Source organism: Octopus bimaculoides, chromosome 19 (genome assembly GCF_001194135.2).
Source record: "Octopus bimaculoides isolate UCB-OBI-ISO-001 chromosome 19, ASM119413v2, whole genome shotgun sequence".
NCBI lineage: Eukaryota > Metazoa > Mollusca > Cephalopoda > Octopoda > Octopodidae > Octopus > Octopus bimaculoides.
Window position 1 is genome coordinate 33,034,188 of NC_068999.1, and position 20,391 is coordinate 33,054,578.

The window sequence follows — 20,391 nt, forward strand, 5'->3', positions numbered from 1 at the left end:
ACATAACAGCATAGAAATACATTACTGCTCTATGCTTTAGAGTGTGCTTCTTTTTCGGCTATAGGAAACATTGACGATATATATATATATATATATATATATATATATAAAATATATAGATAGATGCAGGTGTGGCTGTGTGGTAAGAAGCTTACTTCCCAACAACATGAATGTGTCTTTGTGGTTGTTTTTGTTCCCCACCACAGCTTGACAACTGGTGTTGGTTTGTTTATGTTCCTGTGCCTTAACAGTTCAACAAAAAGAGGCCGATAGAATAAATACCAGGCTTAAAATAAGTACAGGAGTCAAATCATTCAACTAAAAGTTCTTTGAGGTGGTGCCCCAGCATGGCCACAGTCTAATGACTGAAACAGATAAAAGATATATACAGGGTGCAGTGAATAAACTGTCATCTAAATTATGCAAAAATGAAAATAACAGTGACATCTCATTTTAACATTTACCAAAATTACATAAAAATATCTTGAAATACTAAAGAATAAATTTATTCAATAAAATCGCCATTGGCATCAACCACAGTGTCCAGATGACTTCAGAATCTCCTGCAACCCTTCTAGACAGGCTCCTTGTTTAAGTTGGTGAATACTGCCATAACCCTTGCTTTCAGTTCATCTTTGGTTATCTTTGGTGTTACAAGGAGTTTTGTTGGTCTCTCACTCGACTGCGCCCCACACATAATAATTAAGGGGTTGCAGTCTGGGGAGTTAGATGGGTGATGTGGTCGCAGAAATTGTCTGCCAGCTAGACTGGGTTCTCCTGCTTGTGTGGCATGGTGCAGAGTCCTGTTGCCAGACATAGGGTCTTCCAGCAGTCACCCTGTTGACCCAGGACAGCACTACCTCCTACAGGCACTTGATGTAGGCCTCCATGTTGAGTCTTAGGCCATGTGGGAAGATGAATGGAGGCATAACATCACCATCACTAGTGATAAATTCAAACACCATGTTTGGGAAGCGAGCATCTTATCACACAACCATGCCTGTGCCCATATAGTAAATATATTTAAACATTTGACCCAGTGTAGTGAGTTCTGTTTTAGATGTTTTCACTATATAAGATGTATATTTGTATATATTTTAAAACTCTTACATTGTTACACAATTTGATATACTCGATTTCAAACACAAATTTGTTTGTGTGTCAGTTTAAGTAATGGGACATTTTACATATGCTTGTGTGTTCACACACACATATTTATATCATATTTTATTTTTATAACTTACGCTTAGTTTTCTTCTTAATTTCATTATATTTTCAATCTCCGTTTTCTAATTTCTGGTATTAAAACCTATTCTGGATTATGTATTTTAAAGTACTCTGACACCATTTCATGAGAGTTAGAACATTTTAAAGTTCACAACTAACTCTCATCCTGATAATCTACTTTACTCACATCAATAACTCATTCCTTAAACATACATAACACATCCTTACATCTGCTCATGCTCTCTCTCTTTCATTCCCTTTTTCTCCCCCCCCCCTCCCAACACACACACACACACATTGTTTCATTAATATGGTTGACTTTTCAACTGATTAAATCTGACATGAAATGTTTCTTCTGTTGTGCTTCTTTCTTTCTGTTCCTCTCTAGTTTCCATTGGAAACTTAAATCACAAACAATATTTAGAATATGAAGGCATATTTGGTACCACCCATCATTGCTGCCATTCTTCAGTACACAGTAGTCACTCTTGTCAAATCAACACTTGCTATTTAAATAACTGCAGAGGGTGTTGTACCACAGTAATAGACAAGCTGTTGTTGACCTAGCAATGGTGTGTGTGTGTGTTGTAGATTGACCCAACTGCTAAGTCTTCCTTGGCAATCCTTATGCCAGTGTATGATAATTGGTGACAGTAGAAATAATATGAGTGGTTATATGTAAACCAAGTTCATGTTCCTAGGGATTCTTTTGGTCAATATTTCAGCAGAAATCTGTGAAGTTTGGATATTCACACCTTCCAATAGCTGCATTTATCATCCATTACACTCCACCATCTTTTGCCTATAAACAGTAACACTTGTCATCATTGATTCCATCACACTGTTACATTCCACTATAACCCCTCCTCCTTGTAAACTGTAACAGTGTACCATCCATGACAACACAGCACCACACACATCCATTTGTAAACAGTTTTTGATGATGTGATTGTTTAATTTTAGAATATTGTTGCAGGGTAGGTGTGAGAGGCCAGATGTGGCCTGTTTGATCATAAAATAGGTAGAATGTTTGGGCCTCATATGGTCGGTTTAAACACTAGAAGGTTAAAGCTCACATTTCTCCCTACCCTTTGTTACACATACCACTCTCTACACCTGAGATACTGATTACATTTCATGTCATTTATGTAGCCCTTCCCATACTATGACATTCAAGTAAGTAACCTCAACTGGCTTTCTGTAGGCTCAACCATTTGTGTAGGAATCTATGTATGTGTTAGGGTGTGTTTTTACAAACACACATTGTCTCTGGTTTCGTGTCTCACTGTTTCAAGTTTTAATCCTATAGGAGTTAGTTTTGCTTTTATCATAAGAGATTTCTCTAAAATAAATACCTGCAATATACAGTTACTGTGTGTATTGTTGTTTTAGACTAGGTATGTCACATCCTTGCATGCTGTAAGTGGTGACTGAAAGGGCATCCACAGGCCATAAAGCACTGTCTCACAAAAATCATCCAACCTATGTCAATAAGGAAAAGTTCAATACAATACTGATGATTATGCTGTACCAGTAATATACAGGGTTAAATAAATAAAAATTGATCTTACACATTGTAGAAACACAACATTAGAACACATTGGTTGATGTTATTAGAACAATTACAATGATGTCTTGGCCAAAACAAAGCAATTTCTATTTAGTTTTCATGCTAGAGCAGTGTTTCTTTATCATTTTTTACCTAAGGACCTCGTTGATTCCTATTTTACTCAGATGGACCCTCCTAGCCATATTATTAGGAATTGTATTAAAAAATTTTTTAATATTTTGTGTGTTGTAGAAGTATAACCAATTTATTGTAGATAAATTTTAACAACAAAATCTTATATGGACCCCCCGTTGAGAACCACTGAGTTAGAAAGTGTCAAGAATTAGATTTAAGAAAGTTTGGCTACTGTTTCTAGCAGGTTCAATGATCACTTCGAGGCTTCTCCACAATGATCATTATTGTTTCTTTTTTAAAGAGAATGCATTTATATACACACGTATATATCTATAAATATATGTATATGCATAATTGTGTATGTCTCTGTATGTGTGTATTTATATATCTATAAGTGAGTATATATTTCTGTTGAGGTTTACGTAGTACAAGGCCTTGGTGTTTACCTATCTGTGTTTACGTGTGCACAGGCATATTTATGTATTTGGAGTAGATTCAGATAGAGAATTCCTGGAATGTTTAGCACATCTTAAACTATTCCACTAATTGATATAATCTGTAGAATACTGTATTGTATTTACTTGAGAATTTCAGTATTTCTAGCTTACTGCATAAACAGATTGTTAAGAGTCAAAGTGTATCACTGATAACTGGTATTAACTAGGATACAGTCTCAGTGTATAGCTCAATATACCGATAACTATCAGTGAAAGCTAGAACCATTAGTCGGGGCATATAGCTCGGGTTGCCAATAACTGTAGATATTAGCTAGGACCAATAGTTAGGGTGTATAGCTCAGGGCACCAGTAACTGTAGATATGAACTAGGATTATAGTCAGGATGCATAGCTCAGTATACCAATATCTATGAACTAGGACCTATAATGAGGCTGTATATAACTCAGTATACCACTAACTGTAAGTGAACTACAACCTGTACTAAAGAGATGTAGTCAAGTACAGTAATGACAATATGAACTAAAATTTATAATCCGTGTATATAACTCAGTCTATTAATAGCTATGTCAGTAAGAACATATAATAAGGATGTATAATTCAGTACACTAATGATTGTAGGTGTGAACAAGTCTCAATAGTCATGGGATATATAGAGCTCATTCTCTCTTTCAAAGTCCGGTACCAATATTGGCCTTGCAAAAAAATTGAAGGATATACTTGTGTTATTGTACCTTTGCAAAGTCTGCTGAAATTCTTTTTCGTTATTCTTATTTACACTAATTAATACCTACAACATTTCTTCACATACCACCGAGGAGGCCTCTCCATGGTTGCACAACCTGTTAGAAACAGCAGCCAAATCTTATTCCAATTGTACCCTAGCATCTTTAAAAAGGAAGAGACATTAAACTAGGTACACTTCCTGAACTAAAGAATAGTCACAGCTGCTCTATACTGTTATATTTCTGCTCATTCAGAAGCTCACCCAAGTTTAAAAACCTAGTCTTCATCACTTTAATAGTCCTCATAAATGTCATTGGTTTTACTCTCTGCCATTTTAGTCAGATCTGTAGTCCTGGTATGTCTCGTATGAAGCTGCTACAATGCTTGCCTTACCCTACAGTCCTTTTCATTCACTCACCCATTGCTAATCATATTGTTCATCCTGTAAATGAAATAGTTAAGTAGTCTGTATTGGCACTTATCCATGCAATATAGATGAGGAATGGAGCTACAAGCTTCTTTCCCAAGTTCATTCTGATAAGGTAAATGATACCACTAGCCAGTCCATTGGGATGTTGGTCACATATTACTTACTTGAAAGTAGTGGTGGTTGTGATGGTCAATTTAATAGACTGTGACTGACTTATTCTATTTAGTAAATATCCCACCACCCAAATAGGGAGAGGTTTTAACTGTGTAGCCACCAAAGTTTATGCTGCTGTTGTCAACAAGCTAAAAGGAGAGTTTCTACAGTACTGCTCAACCTCATAGAAATAGTAACTAAATCTCTCAAGTTCACAAGCACCATCTTTAAAACTAGAAGGTCATATGTCAAATAATGTAGTCTTAGTTAAAGACTGGGTAGTCATGTCTGGAATATTTTTTTGACTAGAGGTCTGGTTGACCTGGGGCTAAACAACAACTGCAAGTACCAGAGACTATCTGAACATAAGCAGCCAAAGCTTACACCTACATACACCCTCCCACACACACACACACCTACATACACCCCCACACACACACCTACACATTAATATGCATGCATAAGCACACACACACACATTCACATACACCCTTACACATGCAGCCTCTCCTTCCCCACCCATACAATATTATAAGCAACACTACAGCTATTTCACTGTCTGTTCATAACAGCTGTTCACTTCTCACTGCAGCTAATCTGATTTATCTTGTCTTTTCTTCAATATCCATTATTGTTGTAATCCAGTTTAATCGCTACCATTATATCATTAATCCTAATTAACTTTTTGGTTTTTCATAAATTCATCTATCATAATTGATACAATCACATTTTAGTCATGAAACAGCATTCCATTACTCCCACAGACCCCCACCCACTCACCATCATCCATCCTTCACTTTTGTCTTTTTATTTGTAGGTTTGTCTGTCTGTGTAGATGGGTAGGTGGGACAGTGTTTTGATTTAATTCTTTACGTCCTTTCCTCCAGACCAATTCAATAAAAATATGAAAAATAAATAAATTCCTAACTATACAAAGCCTCATTCACTTATGGAATTTGCCCAGCATACCAACAGAATTTAGAACGATAATGTTCATATCTAGTTTGTGTGTGTGTGTGTGTGAAACATCTTCATTTTTTTTATATTTGTATTATTATTATTATTATTACAGAGTACATTACCACACTGGTTTTCAGTCTTCTGCCTCTACAATTTTGGCATCTTTGTGTGTGTGTTTGAACAAAAAAATTAGTATAAAGAGTAGATGAGAATTGAACCCACATATTCTACTCTAGTGTTATATTATTAACAACATTATTCTGCTTCTGACTTGTGGCTTCCTCTCTGTATTCTATTTCTTGTATTCTTACATTACATCTTTCAATTTTATATTAGAGAAGGTAGCATATCAGTTTGTAATCTATTAGAACGCTTTTGTGGTAGACAGTTTGTGACTGTGGAATTGGTATTGTTAATCTTGGATCTTCGTGTTCCTTTGATTAGTATGTGTACAGGTGAACTAACAATTGAAAATCAATTCGTGCCACTGGAGCCAATGACCCGAACGTATATTTAGAATATTTAGTCAAACAGCAAAAACAAAGATTTCAGATTAATGGATTGTACTTGAACCTGTACACTTGAATTAAATCTTCTAGTGAGTGTAAGTTGTATTACATCAGTTTATGTCTAATCCATTTACTTCTTACTGGTAAATCGATACTGTTTCTCTATAAGCTGCACTGATCAACATTGATCAGAATAAATGTTAACTGCCATAACAAACCGAACCTTCACAAAGTATTCATCAAGCGCAAGGCATCATTTACAATTCATTAATCTCAGACTTATCTTTATTAAACTAATGTTTCAGCTATTTTTTTTTTTTCCTAAAAACATTCTTAGATATTAAACCTGAGAGTGCAAGAAGTTGTTATTGTCAAAAATCCTCAAAACTTGAGTTTTACTCAATAGCTTCCTTATGAGAACCACATTTGGTCAAAAAGTTAAAGGTTCATATTCAGTTATCAGTACTGTGTGCTGTCTTTAAGGAGAAACTTAAGCTTTTTGTTTCCATATTTCTTTTAAAATAGACTGCTTTTATTTCAATAAATCTGGAAAATGAAGAATTAATGAAATAGTTTTGTCATAATTAAGCTGGTGTTTGGAACATAACCTGAAATTTTGATAAAAGGGTTAATGTTTCTTGGCTTAGTCAACCTTGCTGTAAATATATAGCATGCAGTCAGTAGGGTGTGGAGACACTGCAGAATGAAATACAGATTTTAATAGAATGAGGGCTTCTAACTGGATCTTTATTGAAGACATTCTAAGACAGCTGTCTTGATAATTTCCTGCTCTGAAAAAATATTGGGCCATTGAATATTCCATGAAATAAATCAATGCTCATGTTGATTGACTTACATTAAGTTGTTGCAAGATAATAGAGGGATAGATGGATAAATAGATAGATATAGATATGCACGTATGAATTTTGTAACAATGTAAGACAATCAACTAAAATGTTTGTGTTTGTGTGTCTATATGATTGTATGTCTGTGTGTAGGTATGTATTTACGTCTATGTGCAAGATGTGTGTGTGTGTGTGTGTGTATGTGCATCATAATTACCATTTTAATGTCCACTTTTCCATGCTTGCATGAGTCAGATGGAGCTTTTTGGGGGCTGATTTTCTACAGCCAGATGCCCTTCCTGTCACCAACCCTCACGTTTCCGAGCAAAGTAATATTTCCCCATGACAAGTTCTCATAGATTATTGAAAACTAATGATATTGCTTATTTGACTGACTCACATTTACAACTACAGCAGGATGTCAAGACAAAGAGACACAAACATACTCTCACTCATCCCCTCTATATATGTATGTGTGTATGTATACATGTGTATTTGTGTGTGTACATATGCATCTGTATTTGTGTGTATATATGCATCTGTGTGTGGTGTACACAAGAAGTTATGGGTTAGTGAAGGAGAATAAAGACCGAAACAGAATCTGATTGCATAAAGCGGTGTCTATCATTAAATATCATGTTCTTCTAGAACATTTCTGATTACAATAAATGTGAGAAATAACCTGAAAGTATCCAGTAATTACTGACAGATTCTGTTCTAGGAATCAATAAATGAACTATGTTAATAAATAGACAATTACATCAGTGAAAATATATTTAATGATTGGAAAATGAAATGAATCATGTATAGTTAATTTTAAAAATTTTGTTTTTCTTTTTGAGTTGTTAAATCTTTGTGGTCTATAATTAATTTTGGTTGTGTGTAAGGGCAGTGGATGGTAGAACTGGTAGAGTAACTGGCAGAATGGTTGTGTTGAACTGAAGACTCAGTAGGGTGACGGACAACACAGTGATGGTGAACAGAAGAATGAGTAGAGTGACAGTGGTGGATGCTACTGTACAGACTAAATGCTGGATGGTATAATTGCTTGTGTGTTAGATAATGTCTTAACCTTGCAGCATTGGCTGCAAACCCAGGTGTTACTGCCTGTAATGCAGAGGAGAGAAAAGTCAATAAGTATAATGGCCTGGCTGACCAGCTGCTATCAGTTTTGTACCAGTCACTGTTGAGATGTCAGGTGTTCTGGAACCCCATACTACTACTTTCCTCTACAAAACAGAGATAATGGCAGTCCATCGGAGAAACAAGCCTCACAAGGTGGAATGGCTGCTGCAGGTAGGGTCCCTGGCTATTCTCTGCAGCAACGACATTGTGGCCATTATCATGAGTATTGCTGACCATACTATTTGTTCTGGGATATGTGGACCATCACCCCCCACATCTGCCACTATCTGTTGCTTTACTCCTCCATCATCAATTTGTCCCCTTTTCTCTTTTTTCCTTTCTTATCTCTCTTCCTTCCTGTTTGTTTGTATTTAAATGTTCTTATAAAATAAAGATATTGTATTGAATTATATTGTTTTATGTTCTTGAGGATATGCTCTGATAGCACTTCATGTACTCTTTTTGATTTGTCCAAAGCTACATTATCTACTATATCCTTCTGAGAAAGATTTGGCTGTTGTTTCTAGTAGGTGGAATAACTCTGTAGAGGCTTTCTTGTTGTGGACCGCATTTTTCTGACTGGTGGTGAACTGTACTTCTCTATGGTACCTATCTACAGTTATTTGGTCTTTTAGTCTTTTATTTGGAATACAGCAGCACATTGTAACCAACCAAACAACCAACCAATTGAAAAACAACTGAGTTAACAAGTGCAATTCTGTATTGAGTAGTGACTAATTGTATTGTAGGTTCCATTGTTGTCTGACTTGGTCTCTCTTTCTCTCTCTATCTCTCTCTCTCTCTCTCTCTTTGCCTTGCTCCTGTGTTGTAGTAGCATTCATTCTTCAACCCTTGCTGTCTACATATTTTATTAACTATATACACTGAATCAACCAATTTAACTAAATGACATTTGAAGCATTATAGAATGAAATATTGTCCCTCCCCCTCCTTTTGTTGTCTCTGTTCCCCCTCTGTCACAGTTTTTGTTTTCTCTCTTTCTCTTTCCTCCTCCTACAATTGTGCAGCTTTTTACTTCTCCACCTGTCTAACACCACCATCCCTGTCCATCTTCCTCCTTTTGCCACAGCCACTGCCACTACCATAAACACCTCTGCAGTTACAGGCTGTAGTAGGATGTGGGGTATGGTACTTATTGTATCTATCTTCTTTAGAATTGATTGATTGATCCATCCTCTATAAACAACCAGCTGTGATTTAGCTGGGCTTTTACTGTATCTTCAGACATGAATGACTGCTCCAGTTGAGGTGAACACCATCCCCACCATTCAGTGCACACACACACACACACACACACACAGCTTCAGACATATCCACAGATGAACACATTTCTACACTCACATACCTACACAGTGTACATTTGTCATGTCTTACTTTCAGATGCCCCCCCCTCTCTCTAACACATACACACTCACTCACTCTCTCACTCCAGTACACCTCACCCCTCTTCTGTGAGACCACAACTCGCATATCATCCAGAAGTCACCATCATTCAATATATTTATTTGCCATGTTTGGACTACCACTATCTCCACAACACTTAATGACACTATCATTGTTCCTACCACAAACATATAAAAGGCCACTGCAGCTATTACCACTATCACCACTACTACCACAACCACTATTACAATCTCCTTAATATCCAATTTTTGTGGTTATTATTTGATTAATATTCCAATTTCGGTTGTTATTCCGTTAAGTATTCACATGACTGGTGTTAGTGTGTATATTCATACAACTGTTTTGAATACCTGTATATATGATTGTGTGTGTATATACTGGCTGTGTAGTTCCGGGTTCAGTCCCACTGTGTGGCACCTTGGGCGAGTGGAAACTGAAAGAAGCCTGTTATACGTATATGTTTGTGTGTTTGTTTGTTCCCCCAACATTGCTTGACAACTGATGCTGATGTGTTTACATCCCCATAACTTAGCGGTTCAGCAAAAGAGACCATTAGAATAAGTACAAGGCTTATAAAGAATAAGTCCTAGGGTCGATTTGCTAGACTAAAGGTGGTGCTCCAGCATGGCCGCAGTCAAATGACAAACAAATAAAAGAATAAATGTATATGGTGGTATTTTACTTGGAAGAATTGAAGAGGAGGTAATTAAGCAACAAGATGTTATGTTACCACTTGAAACAGATGTATTAAATGCATTCAAAATATCAGTAATTGGTTTGGGGATTATTCTAACACACACACACACACACGCACATTATTATTTATATATTTATTGTTGTGCCTTGGGAGAGTCATTACGCCAATAATAATGATGCATGCACAGGTTCAATTCCACTTCTTTATTTTAGTCAATTGGTTAAATATCTAAGCAACTAACTAATTGATTATTTGTATAACCAGCACATAAAACAAACGATCAATTAGTTAGTTGGATAGATACTTAACCAATTGACTAACATGAAAGAAGTAGAAATGTACCTGTGCATGTGTTGTTATTGGTGTAATGACCCTCCCAAGACACAATAAAATTTGTTTCAACCCACTAATTCACATTGAGAATCTTGCAAACCAAATACAAAACCAATATAGTTATTTGCAGTTGTCCAGTGAATCTTTCACTGGTGTTCTGTATTTCTGCTGGTGAAAATGTCAAGAGATTGTCTGGCCAACTTTGTGCAGAGCAGACACTGCACAGGTCAAAGCACTGTTTCTTTCTTCAACATTGTTTCAGTGTTTTACTGATATTCATCAGCAAGACTTACACATACATATATGCTTGTTGCCAATATGCATCAGCAAAGCGTAAAAGAAAATATGAGAGAATGAGATGACAAAGGAAAAAATGATTATCTTATTAACTTCATTAGCTTACAGTTGTTTCTGCTATAAGATGCAGTCAGGTTCATAGTTGATTGCCTGAGTAACAACTTATAGTTTAATCAGGGCTTCAATCAAAAGACAAATAGTGCTGGCAAAATTTGCATTCTCTAAATTGTATAACGTCTTGAGAAACTTTATTCTTAGTGTCAAGACCAAGATTCATATATCTAACTGCTATGTCTACTTTGTGTTAATGTATAGAAGTGTGGCATGGTCTGTAACATCGAAAATGGGGAGGTGCTCGGAGAGTTGTGAAGTGTGGTTCTTAAAGAGAATATTGGACAAAGTGTCAAATGAAGGAGTGATGACCTGGGCTACAGTAAACAGGAAACTGCTTCGTAATATAAGGACCAAGCAACCGAGATATTTTGGTCATGTGGTGAGGAAAGAGGGTCTAGAGAATTTAATGATGACCAGAAAGATTGAAGGGAAAGGGAGCAGAGAAAGAGAATGATGTTATATATATAACATGATTGATATATATATATATATATATATATATTATGGTATCATCCAGACTGTTACACTCCACTGGTCACTATGCACTTTCAAATAATGCTACTCTACTAGATAGGCAAACAAGCTAATTTTGTGTGTGTGTGTGTGTGTGTGTGTAAATACACACATACAGTGGTTTCCTGCAAAGTTTCTGTCTGCAAAATTCTAGTCAAAGGCATCAATCAACCTGAAATGAAGGTTGAAGACAGGAGCTATTGCAAGAACTTTGGTTAGGCCACACTTCTTGCAATGGAATCAATCACAAAAATTCTGTGGTTTTAAAGTGAACTTTTAATTACATACATACAGGCCAGTTGTGCTCTCAAGTGCAATTAGTTCAACTTTTAATACATGTGTATATATATATATATATATATATATAGGTTAAAAGTTCAACTATATATGATGTTAATAATAATCTCACATACACACACACCAATCATCTTACCCATTTCCATCAGTTCAAGTTTGAAATTCATTTCATAAAACAAATTCTTATATTTGTAAATCAGTTCTTTGGTTGTTGTTGTTGTTGTTGTTGTTGGTGGTGGTGTGTGTGTGTGTGTGCAATTTCATATTTTGTCTTTGAAACTTTATATTTTTATCACCATCAGTAAAACTATCTTTCATTTAAAATTTTTCACTTTAGTCTTTATTTTTATTTATCTCTTCCACTTCTTTCCCCCCCCCCCTCACCTCCTTCAAAATGACATAGATTCTAATGGCATTTCTGAAAAATGTTCAAAATCAATTTTTAAGAACATTATTATTATTTATCATTATTTAAAGTCAGAGTCAAAATCATCATTATTAATGTAGTGTTTTAAACGTCTTGTTAATGAACATAGTCCATTGTTTGAGGCAAGTGTCACAACAACAATAACAACAACAATAGCATTAATAACAACATAGCAACATCTACTCTATTTCTGCTCCAGGAATATTCCACCTCGCTTCACTCACTCTTCATTTATTAATTAGTTCAATGAAAGAAGAAAAAATAAACTGATGTAGTTTGTTTTTCTGGTTTTTCCCTTCCATATTATTTGTATGTATGTTAACTTTTGTGCTTGTGTGTGTATAATGCTTGAATGCTTCTTGCATATGTATGTGTACAAGTATGTTTATGATGTGTGTCTGTATAGTTTTGTTTGTATGTATAATTTTGCATTTGAGTAGTTTTGTGTGTGTGTAGTTGCATGTATGCGGTTATTTGCAGTTCTATGTAAATGTTGATGTGTGTACGCCATGATTTGTGATTCTGTGTATATGCTGGTGTATGCATAGTGATGTGGTATCGCTCTGCATTATCTGTTAAGATGGTTTCAAGACATTTGAAATTCCAAAACAATTGGCCAAGTGATGCCATCAAAAAAGAAAAAAAGAATCCTCAAATTTTTTCCTTCCTTTCACTGACATTTTGCTGGAGCTTTTCAATTTACAAAATTACTTGTTTCATTTAGTTAGCTTTACTGTTGTTGTGAACTTTGCTTCATAATTTGTATAATTTGTCGAACATTAATTAAACAAGGCAATATTATTAGTTCTATTAATTCGATCTTTGATGTCCTCCTTCGTTTACCTCACTAATCTTTCACATCAACTGTTCATAGAATTCATTTTCTGTTCATTTTCCACCATCATAATTAGTAGAATCCCTAATTACCAAATATTTGTTTGATGGGGACCAAACTTTTCATTCTAGATCGTTGTCCTAGCTTCACCAAGTTATCTGGTTCCTGAAATCAAAATACATTAGCTCTGATTAATACAGTAGGGTGAATTCTACCACCACAGCATTCTAGTGACACATACACAAAGTTGTGGTGATGCTGTTGTAAAGGGTTTAACACAGGTTTGAATTATACAGTCAGTTGCATTTGTGGTACCTAGTTGTAGTTGCACTGTAACAGATGTAAGTAATGTGACACAAGTTAGAATTCCTATTTTTACTTCTTCATTCTGCCATTAATGGAATTATTTGACAATTAACTGCCAAACGAAGTTTGTTTATTGATTTGATTTTGTTTAAAATTCTATGCTCTGTTTGGTTCTGGGATATAAACACAAGGGAGTTCTGCAACTAGTCTCTATATTGTCTCAGAGAACTAGCTAACCAAAATATATCTCACTGTACGACAGGACTGCTTCAATAGGACATTCACCCAGCTTCACCAATGTTAGGTTCCTATTGCAAACAAGAAAGATAGCTTGTCTAGGAATGAACATTTACTTCACATCTCTTCTCCTTCCATTACACCAAGTCAAGTCTGTTATTACATCATGTAATATATTTTCTGCTTTTGATGAAATCTTATGAAGCCAATATTGGAAGCTAGGTTTCTCAGTAATGTTGTTTCTTTGTGTGTGTCCATATATACATGTGGATATGTTTGTATATATATATATATATATATATATATATATACACACACACACACATATACATATCAATGTATTTATGCATGTGTGTGTGCATGTGTGTTTATGAATTTGTGATGCAAGATTCCTAATGTGAAGTTGTGTTGAAACAGATATTGTTGTATTTCAGGATGGTCTTTTTTTTTTTTTTGCCAAATAAACACACACACACACACTATATATTCAGTCTTCACTTGTTTGTTACTGTTCTTATTTTGACTTGTGTCCTCTGTCCATAAATCTTTCATCACACATCTGTGACCTCTTCAGCAATACTTTCTGTGTGTGCTCTTGCTCTGCTTATTCCATTTTGTTAAGCAGAGCAAGAGCACAAGTGAAGACGGAAAGTATCGCTGAGAAGGTCACAGATGTGTGACGAAAGATTTCCAGGCAATAGACATGAGTTAGAATAAGAACAGTAATAAATGAGTAAAGAATGAATATATAATACATTTTGTGCAAAAAAAAAAAAAGACTCCCGAAATACAATATATATATATGTATATATATATATATATAAAAAATGGTGTGGCAATGTCAAAGTTTATTGCAAAGTCCCCTCCTGAAGTATCATTGCCTTTGCATAGTCTAACAAGATCTCAGATCCTTAATCCTCATTTTACTATGGAAAGAACTATGTGAGACTTAACTGAAATCTATGAAATGACTTTCTAAGAAATATATTTAAACACATGAATTAAGCTCCTGTTTTTCAGGGTACCATAGTTTTAGATAACAATTGTTGGCCTTAACAAGTATTTTTATAATCTAGAGGTCATAAATAACTTTGATGTCAATGTCTATTATTGAGTGGAGACACAAATTCCAGTAAAAGCTTACTAAGAAAAATAGTAATTCTCTAATTTCACCCATCTCCACCCATTAAATCAGGTTAAGAGTGGCTGGTTTAAAGGAAGTCACGCAAGCCAGTAAAGCCTTCATCACCCCTATTCCAAGGGACACTTAATAGCAGGACCTAAACTCCACACTATCAGCTAAAAAAAATTCCTGTTCTTACCACATCCTGTAGTATTAAGCTACTCTTTCACTGTGCTATTCGAATATAAAGTATTACAACCAACATTTCATTATTCTATCACTTCAATCAGCTGTGACTATTTCTACTGAATCCATTTGAGGTAACATTGATGAATCTATTAAAAGGCTTGTCTAACTAATAATTCTTATGTGGATTTATCATTACCAACACTGATTAATTATTACCACCACCAGTTTCCCTATATTCTGGATTTTCCATATTTACTAAAATATCTTAATGAATATTTTAACAGCTGTAAAAGTATATTGATGACTTGGCAGCTAAACTTTGGATTTTAATGGATATTTAAATTTAGGAGACATTATACTATTATATCATCCACTTTTCTCTATTGTTATATTCTTCACATAAATAACACACTGTATTCTTACTTCCCACTATATGTATATCTCCCTAGCTCCCACTACATCCTTGCTGTCTCCCCATTTTTCATCCCTCTATTGTTATACACTATAATTATCATCATAACTATCTTGACTGTCACAACTCCCAGTGTCATGTATTTTGAGTGCCACCTCCCCTTCTACTAATACAGTTACTAATACATTACTTCACATACCGCTTGGCAGGTAACCCCACACAATGTGTATGTGTACATGTAACATATATCACTGTGACCTCATGACCTTGTTTTTTTTATATAACATCAGTCTTGTTGTTATGTCATGTCTACCACACCTAATTTTCTGCTAGTTTCCAAAACTCACAAGCTTAACTTACTAGAAATAGTAGCAAATTCGCACTCAAATCTCACCCTATTGTCTTGAAGATACATTGAAGAATTTATTCCTAGACATCCTTAAAAAGACAAGATAGTCATGGCTGGAATACCATACATTGTGGTCTGCTTGATCAGCTGAGGTTTACTTGTTGCTAAATGACACCAGCCAAGATAGTGGAGTGCTTGAAGATACTTTTCATAAGAATGAAGGTACCTGAACATTCTTACCGTAGGAATGATTTACTTTTCGTCTCAATATTATTTATTGAAACTGGTGTTACACTGGCATATAGCCCTCCTCTTTCATGCAATAGAAACTGGTGTTATGTACAGCGTTCCTACAATCCACCGTTTTCATATCATAGGAACTAGTTCTACTAGCCTATAGACCAATCTACATGTTTATAAAAGAGTCAACTTTTCTCAGATTTCTGTAGCACACATTTACCAAATGAATGCCACAACATCTCGTAGATGTCCCATTCTTTAAGGATCAGTTAAATTGTAAATATCTGTGACACCTTTCTAACATGTCATCAATATTATCATCATTGCCGCTAACTGTGCTTCATTTACTGTGTCAAGTTCCTGCTGTGAAACAAAATCACTACCTTGTTGGTGGTGGTGTTGTTAATGTACCATCACATAATACTTTTATGGCATGACACATTTCCTGTGACATTGTCAATATTTCACTTACACTAGTCAGGTATGTAATATTATTCTCTCTCACACACACATGTATATTCATACAAATGTAAGATAAACTTAAAAGTATGTAATTTAAGTCAAAATTAATTTTATCCTCCCCATGAAAAGTCTAAACTGTGGTTAAACCATGTTTTTTTTGTTTTTTTATATATCTCCATGACCAGAAACAGCCATATTTCTAAGTTTCAGTGTTTTTATTGCTTCATCAGTCAATTGTAATTGCTTTCCAATTAAAAAATTGACAATGCCAAGTAATACAATTATTATATGCTAAAATACAAGTAACAATGATTAGGTGGACTGTCATTGAATGTTAGATTACTTTTAACATTACCGCTACCACCACATCCAATCTGTACCACTACCACAGCACAAAGATAAAGCTTTTTAAACTTATTCTTACAATGACAACTTTATTTCATTATTTCTTGCTTTTCTGATTTCTTTGAACATTTGTTTCTTTTCTTTTTCTGTCTGTGATCTCTTGGCTATTCACTTAATTCTTCCTCCCCCCACCAATGCTGAGTTAGATACTTGTGTGTGCGTGCGTGCATGTACATAACTAGGTTTGTTGATTATAATCATAGTAGTATTTAATTGTGTGTACTCGCTGCAGACCAAAACCATCAGAAATAGGTTGTCAACCCCATATCCGTTCAAGCTGAACTAACCACAAATGTGTGAAGGTGTGTAGGTTGTTGATGTGTTTGTAGTTTTAAGGTGAGGTTTATGTATCCGTTTGTGTTAGGGTCAGTCTGTATTCGTTCTCAAAGGGACACAGCAGCCAAGGCAGAAGATGAGGCAGTGTTCTTTTTGATAGTAAGAAACGGAAAAACTGAGAGATGGGGAAAACTGTGTGCAGCTTACTACTGACTTGAAGTGGTCCCCTACTGATGATGTGTTGTTGTTTAGGCTGAAGTCAGATAAATGTTCAGTGTAGTGATCCACTAACCTATGGTTATATTTTGTTTTGATTTTTCCAAAACTATGTGACCACAGAATTGACACCTGCACCTCAAACATACATAAAATAATGAAGAATTAGAGTGTGTGATAAGTGAACATGGAGGATTATTAGAATGTGGTTAAGAGTACCTGTGATAAAATATATTTAACATTTTGAAGTCTAATATAATGTTGGCCAACTATGAGACAAATACCAAAGAAAATGCTTCTTTATGTAAAGTAAAAATGGCTCAAATGAAACACAGCATTCCAACCTGTAAAAACTATCAAAATTAAGAACATGTTACTTACAATTGGCCAGAAATGATGTTAAGGACAGTGATATGCAGGAACAGAAAGTCTATTTTGAGCTGATCCCATTGTTTAACTCTTTTAGCATTTAATCCAGCCATATCCAGCTCAAATATTCTACCTGTTTTATGTTAAAACTGACCAGATCCAACCTCTTGTACATATTCTACAATGTCATTCTAAAAATATACAAACATGCCATTGAAATCTCAAAGCTATGAGATAATGCATGAACGATTCAAAGTATGTGAATAAATAAGCATTACATTTGACAAAGAAATCTAAATGCTAAAGGGTTAATGTTTTTATAATAAACTATGAAAGTCTGTTTCATTGGATAGAAATAGTCAATTTGCAAAACTCAGCTGGCTAGTGGGTCTTATTCTGAGTCCTTTTGAAATCATCAGAAAACCAGTGTGTGTGGGTGTGGATGCACACACCTTTCTCTCATAGCCATTGTCATCATAATTCAGTGATGACAGACTTGGGAATATTTCATCCTCCTCTCTCCACTACTGCTTGATTCACGAGGGACACTTAACATGCTAGAATTAGCAGCCATATCACATTCCACTGACATAATTATGTTTCTTTAAATGTGCAATTTTGTACTTAATTCCAGTGTAGGTTCGATTGCTGATTTTATATTGTTTGTAGATAGTATTTTATTACATTTGTTTGTGACAATTGACTCTTCTCACTTGTAATGCTTTCTTCATAATGTGGGAGAATGAACCCCCCCCCCTCCATTCACCTTCTCAAACTTTTCTTCTGTTAAAGGTAATCCTCTAAGAGGATTAAGACATGATTGTATCCAAAGACCTGGTTTTCAGCAGTATCACAGTGATGATAATAACAGCAACACTTCATATCACTGTACTAACTTTTGTGTTCACTAAACCTGCAATTATTTGAGATGTGTTTATTGTAATGTTCACTGTTTATTCATGTCGACTCATTCTTTCCATTGATTTTGCAGAATACAATCGGTTTGAAACAAAAATTCAAGATTTACGGGAACAAATCATGAACACAAGTACTGGCAGTTTACGAACAACACAGAAACGAACTCTTTATGTCAGGTAAGGAAAGAAGAATGGTCTGGAGTCAGTTTGATTGTTTGGGAGTCACACTGGGACAAGACATTTTTTTTTTAAATTCATTTTGTAAAAAGTGAAAGAACCTCTGCAACTGGTAGATAATGAAAACAACAAAAAAAAACTTTAATTCCTTCATAACAGCAATAGGTATCAGCACAATATACAGGGTGGCCCAAAAGTAAGTTTACAGTTATTCAACTATCTCTTTCACATTCATATATTAATAGTTTAGATCTTAATTATAAAAAAATATGAAACCATTATTCCATGCTAATTTAGTTAATTGTAAGAGAGAAATTTAAATGTAATTAAATGTTTTAAAAGAAATTAAGTGCCTACGTGATAACTGTAAACCTACTTTTGGGCTGGCTGCTCTGTATAGTTATTCCAAGACTGAAGACTTGATCTAAATATTCATAACAGAGTGGACCCTGCTATCTATCTATTTGATTGTCTGACTTTCTAAGACCAAATGATGTCCAGATCCTCCATAGCAATCTTCATATCCTCAACTTGATATCCATTGTCTTCCATGAGTTAATCAGTATATGATCTTCGTGGTCTGCCAATACCTGTACGTCCATTTTTGGGTTTCCAGAGAAGGAGATCACTGGATATTTCCTCCTTGCTTCTCCAGTAGTGTGCTGCATACTGTGTTTTTCTTTCTCTAATTACTGAGGTGATGGTGTCAAACCAGGCAACAGATTAAGTTTACCAGTCTTTCAAGTTCATACATTATGTCATCTACATCATCTTTTAAACATCCATTTTCTATGCTGGCATAGGTTGGACAATTTGACCAGAGCTGACAAGTAGGAGAGCTGCACCAGGTTCCAGTCTGATTTGGCTTGGTTTCTACAGCTGGATGTTCTTCCTAATGCCAGTCACTTTACAGTGTGTGCTGGGTGCTTTTAACATGGCCACTGAAAACTGATACTTCGAGTGATTATAAATGAAGAGTAAGGACTTAGAAAGTATCTCCTTGGATGTCAGTGCTTACCATCGGACATGGTGCTAAAAGGAGAGATCACGTCATGGTTACCAAAATCACTTGGCACTGCTAAAGAGATGATAAAATTAGAAAATCAATAGGTCCCACCATGGACAAAATCAAGGTTAGGGTATGTTTGATTAAATGAATGAGATAGGTTTTGTGATCTTAACAGTATAGCTATAGACTTAGAGTATGCATCTTATATATACAGGGGTTGGACAAAATAATGGAAACACCTTAAAATTTCAAACAAATGTATTTTAATATGAAGTAGGACCGCCTTTGGCAGTAATTACAGCTTGAATTCTATGAGGGATGGACCCGTACAAAGTTTGAATTGTTTCCAAAGGAATTATTGTCCATTCTTCAGCTAAAACAGTCTCCAGTTCTTGTAGTGATGATGGTAGAGGATATCGACTCCTTACTTGTTTTTCTGAAATGCACCATAAATCGTCGTCGTTTAACGTCCGCTTTCCATGCTAGCATGGATTGGACGATTTGACTGAGGACTGGTGAAACCAGATGACTACACCAGGCTCCAATCTGATTTGGCAGAGTTTCTACAGCTGGATGCCCTTCCTAACGCCAACCACTCAGAGAGTGTAGTGGGTGCTTTTACCCACACAAAGGCCAGTCAGGCGGTACTGGC

General features: G+C 35.3%; 1 protein-coding gene across 1 annotated transcript in view; it reads left to right on the plus strand.

Annotated features, from left to right (window-relative positions):
- The window catches only part of LOC106876507 (disks large homolog 1), a gene marked incomplete in the record, with an annotated part of 700,185 nt that overhangs the window by 628,224 nt on the left and 51,570 nt on the right, over positions 1-20,391 (plus strand). The window contains 1 exon segment of the mRNA XM_052974679.1: positions 18,628-18,730. Coding sequence (XP_052830639.1) covers positions 18,628-18,730 — 103 coding nt within the window.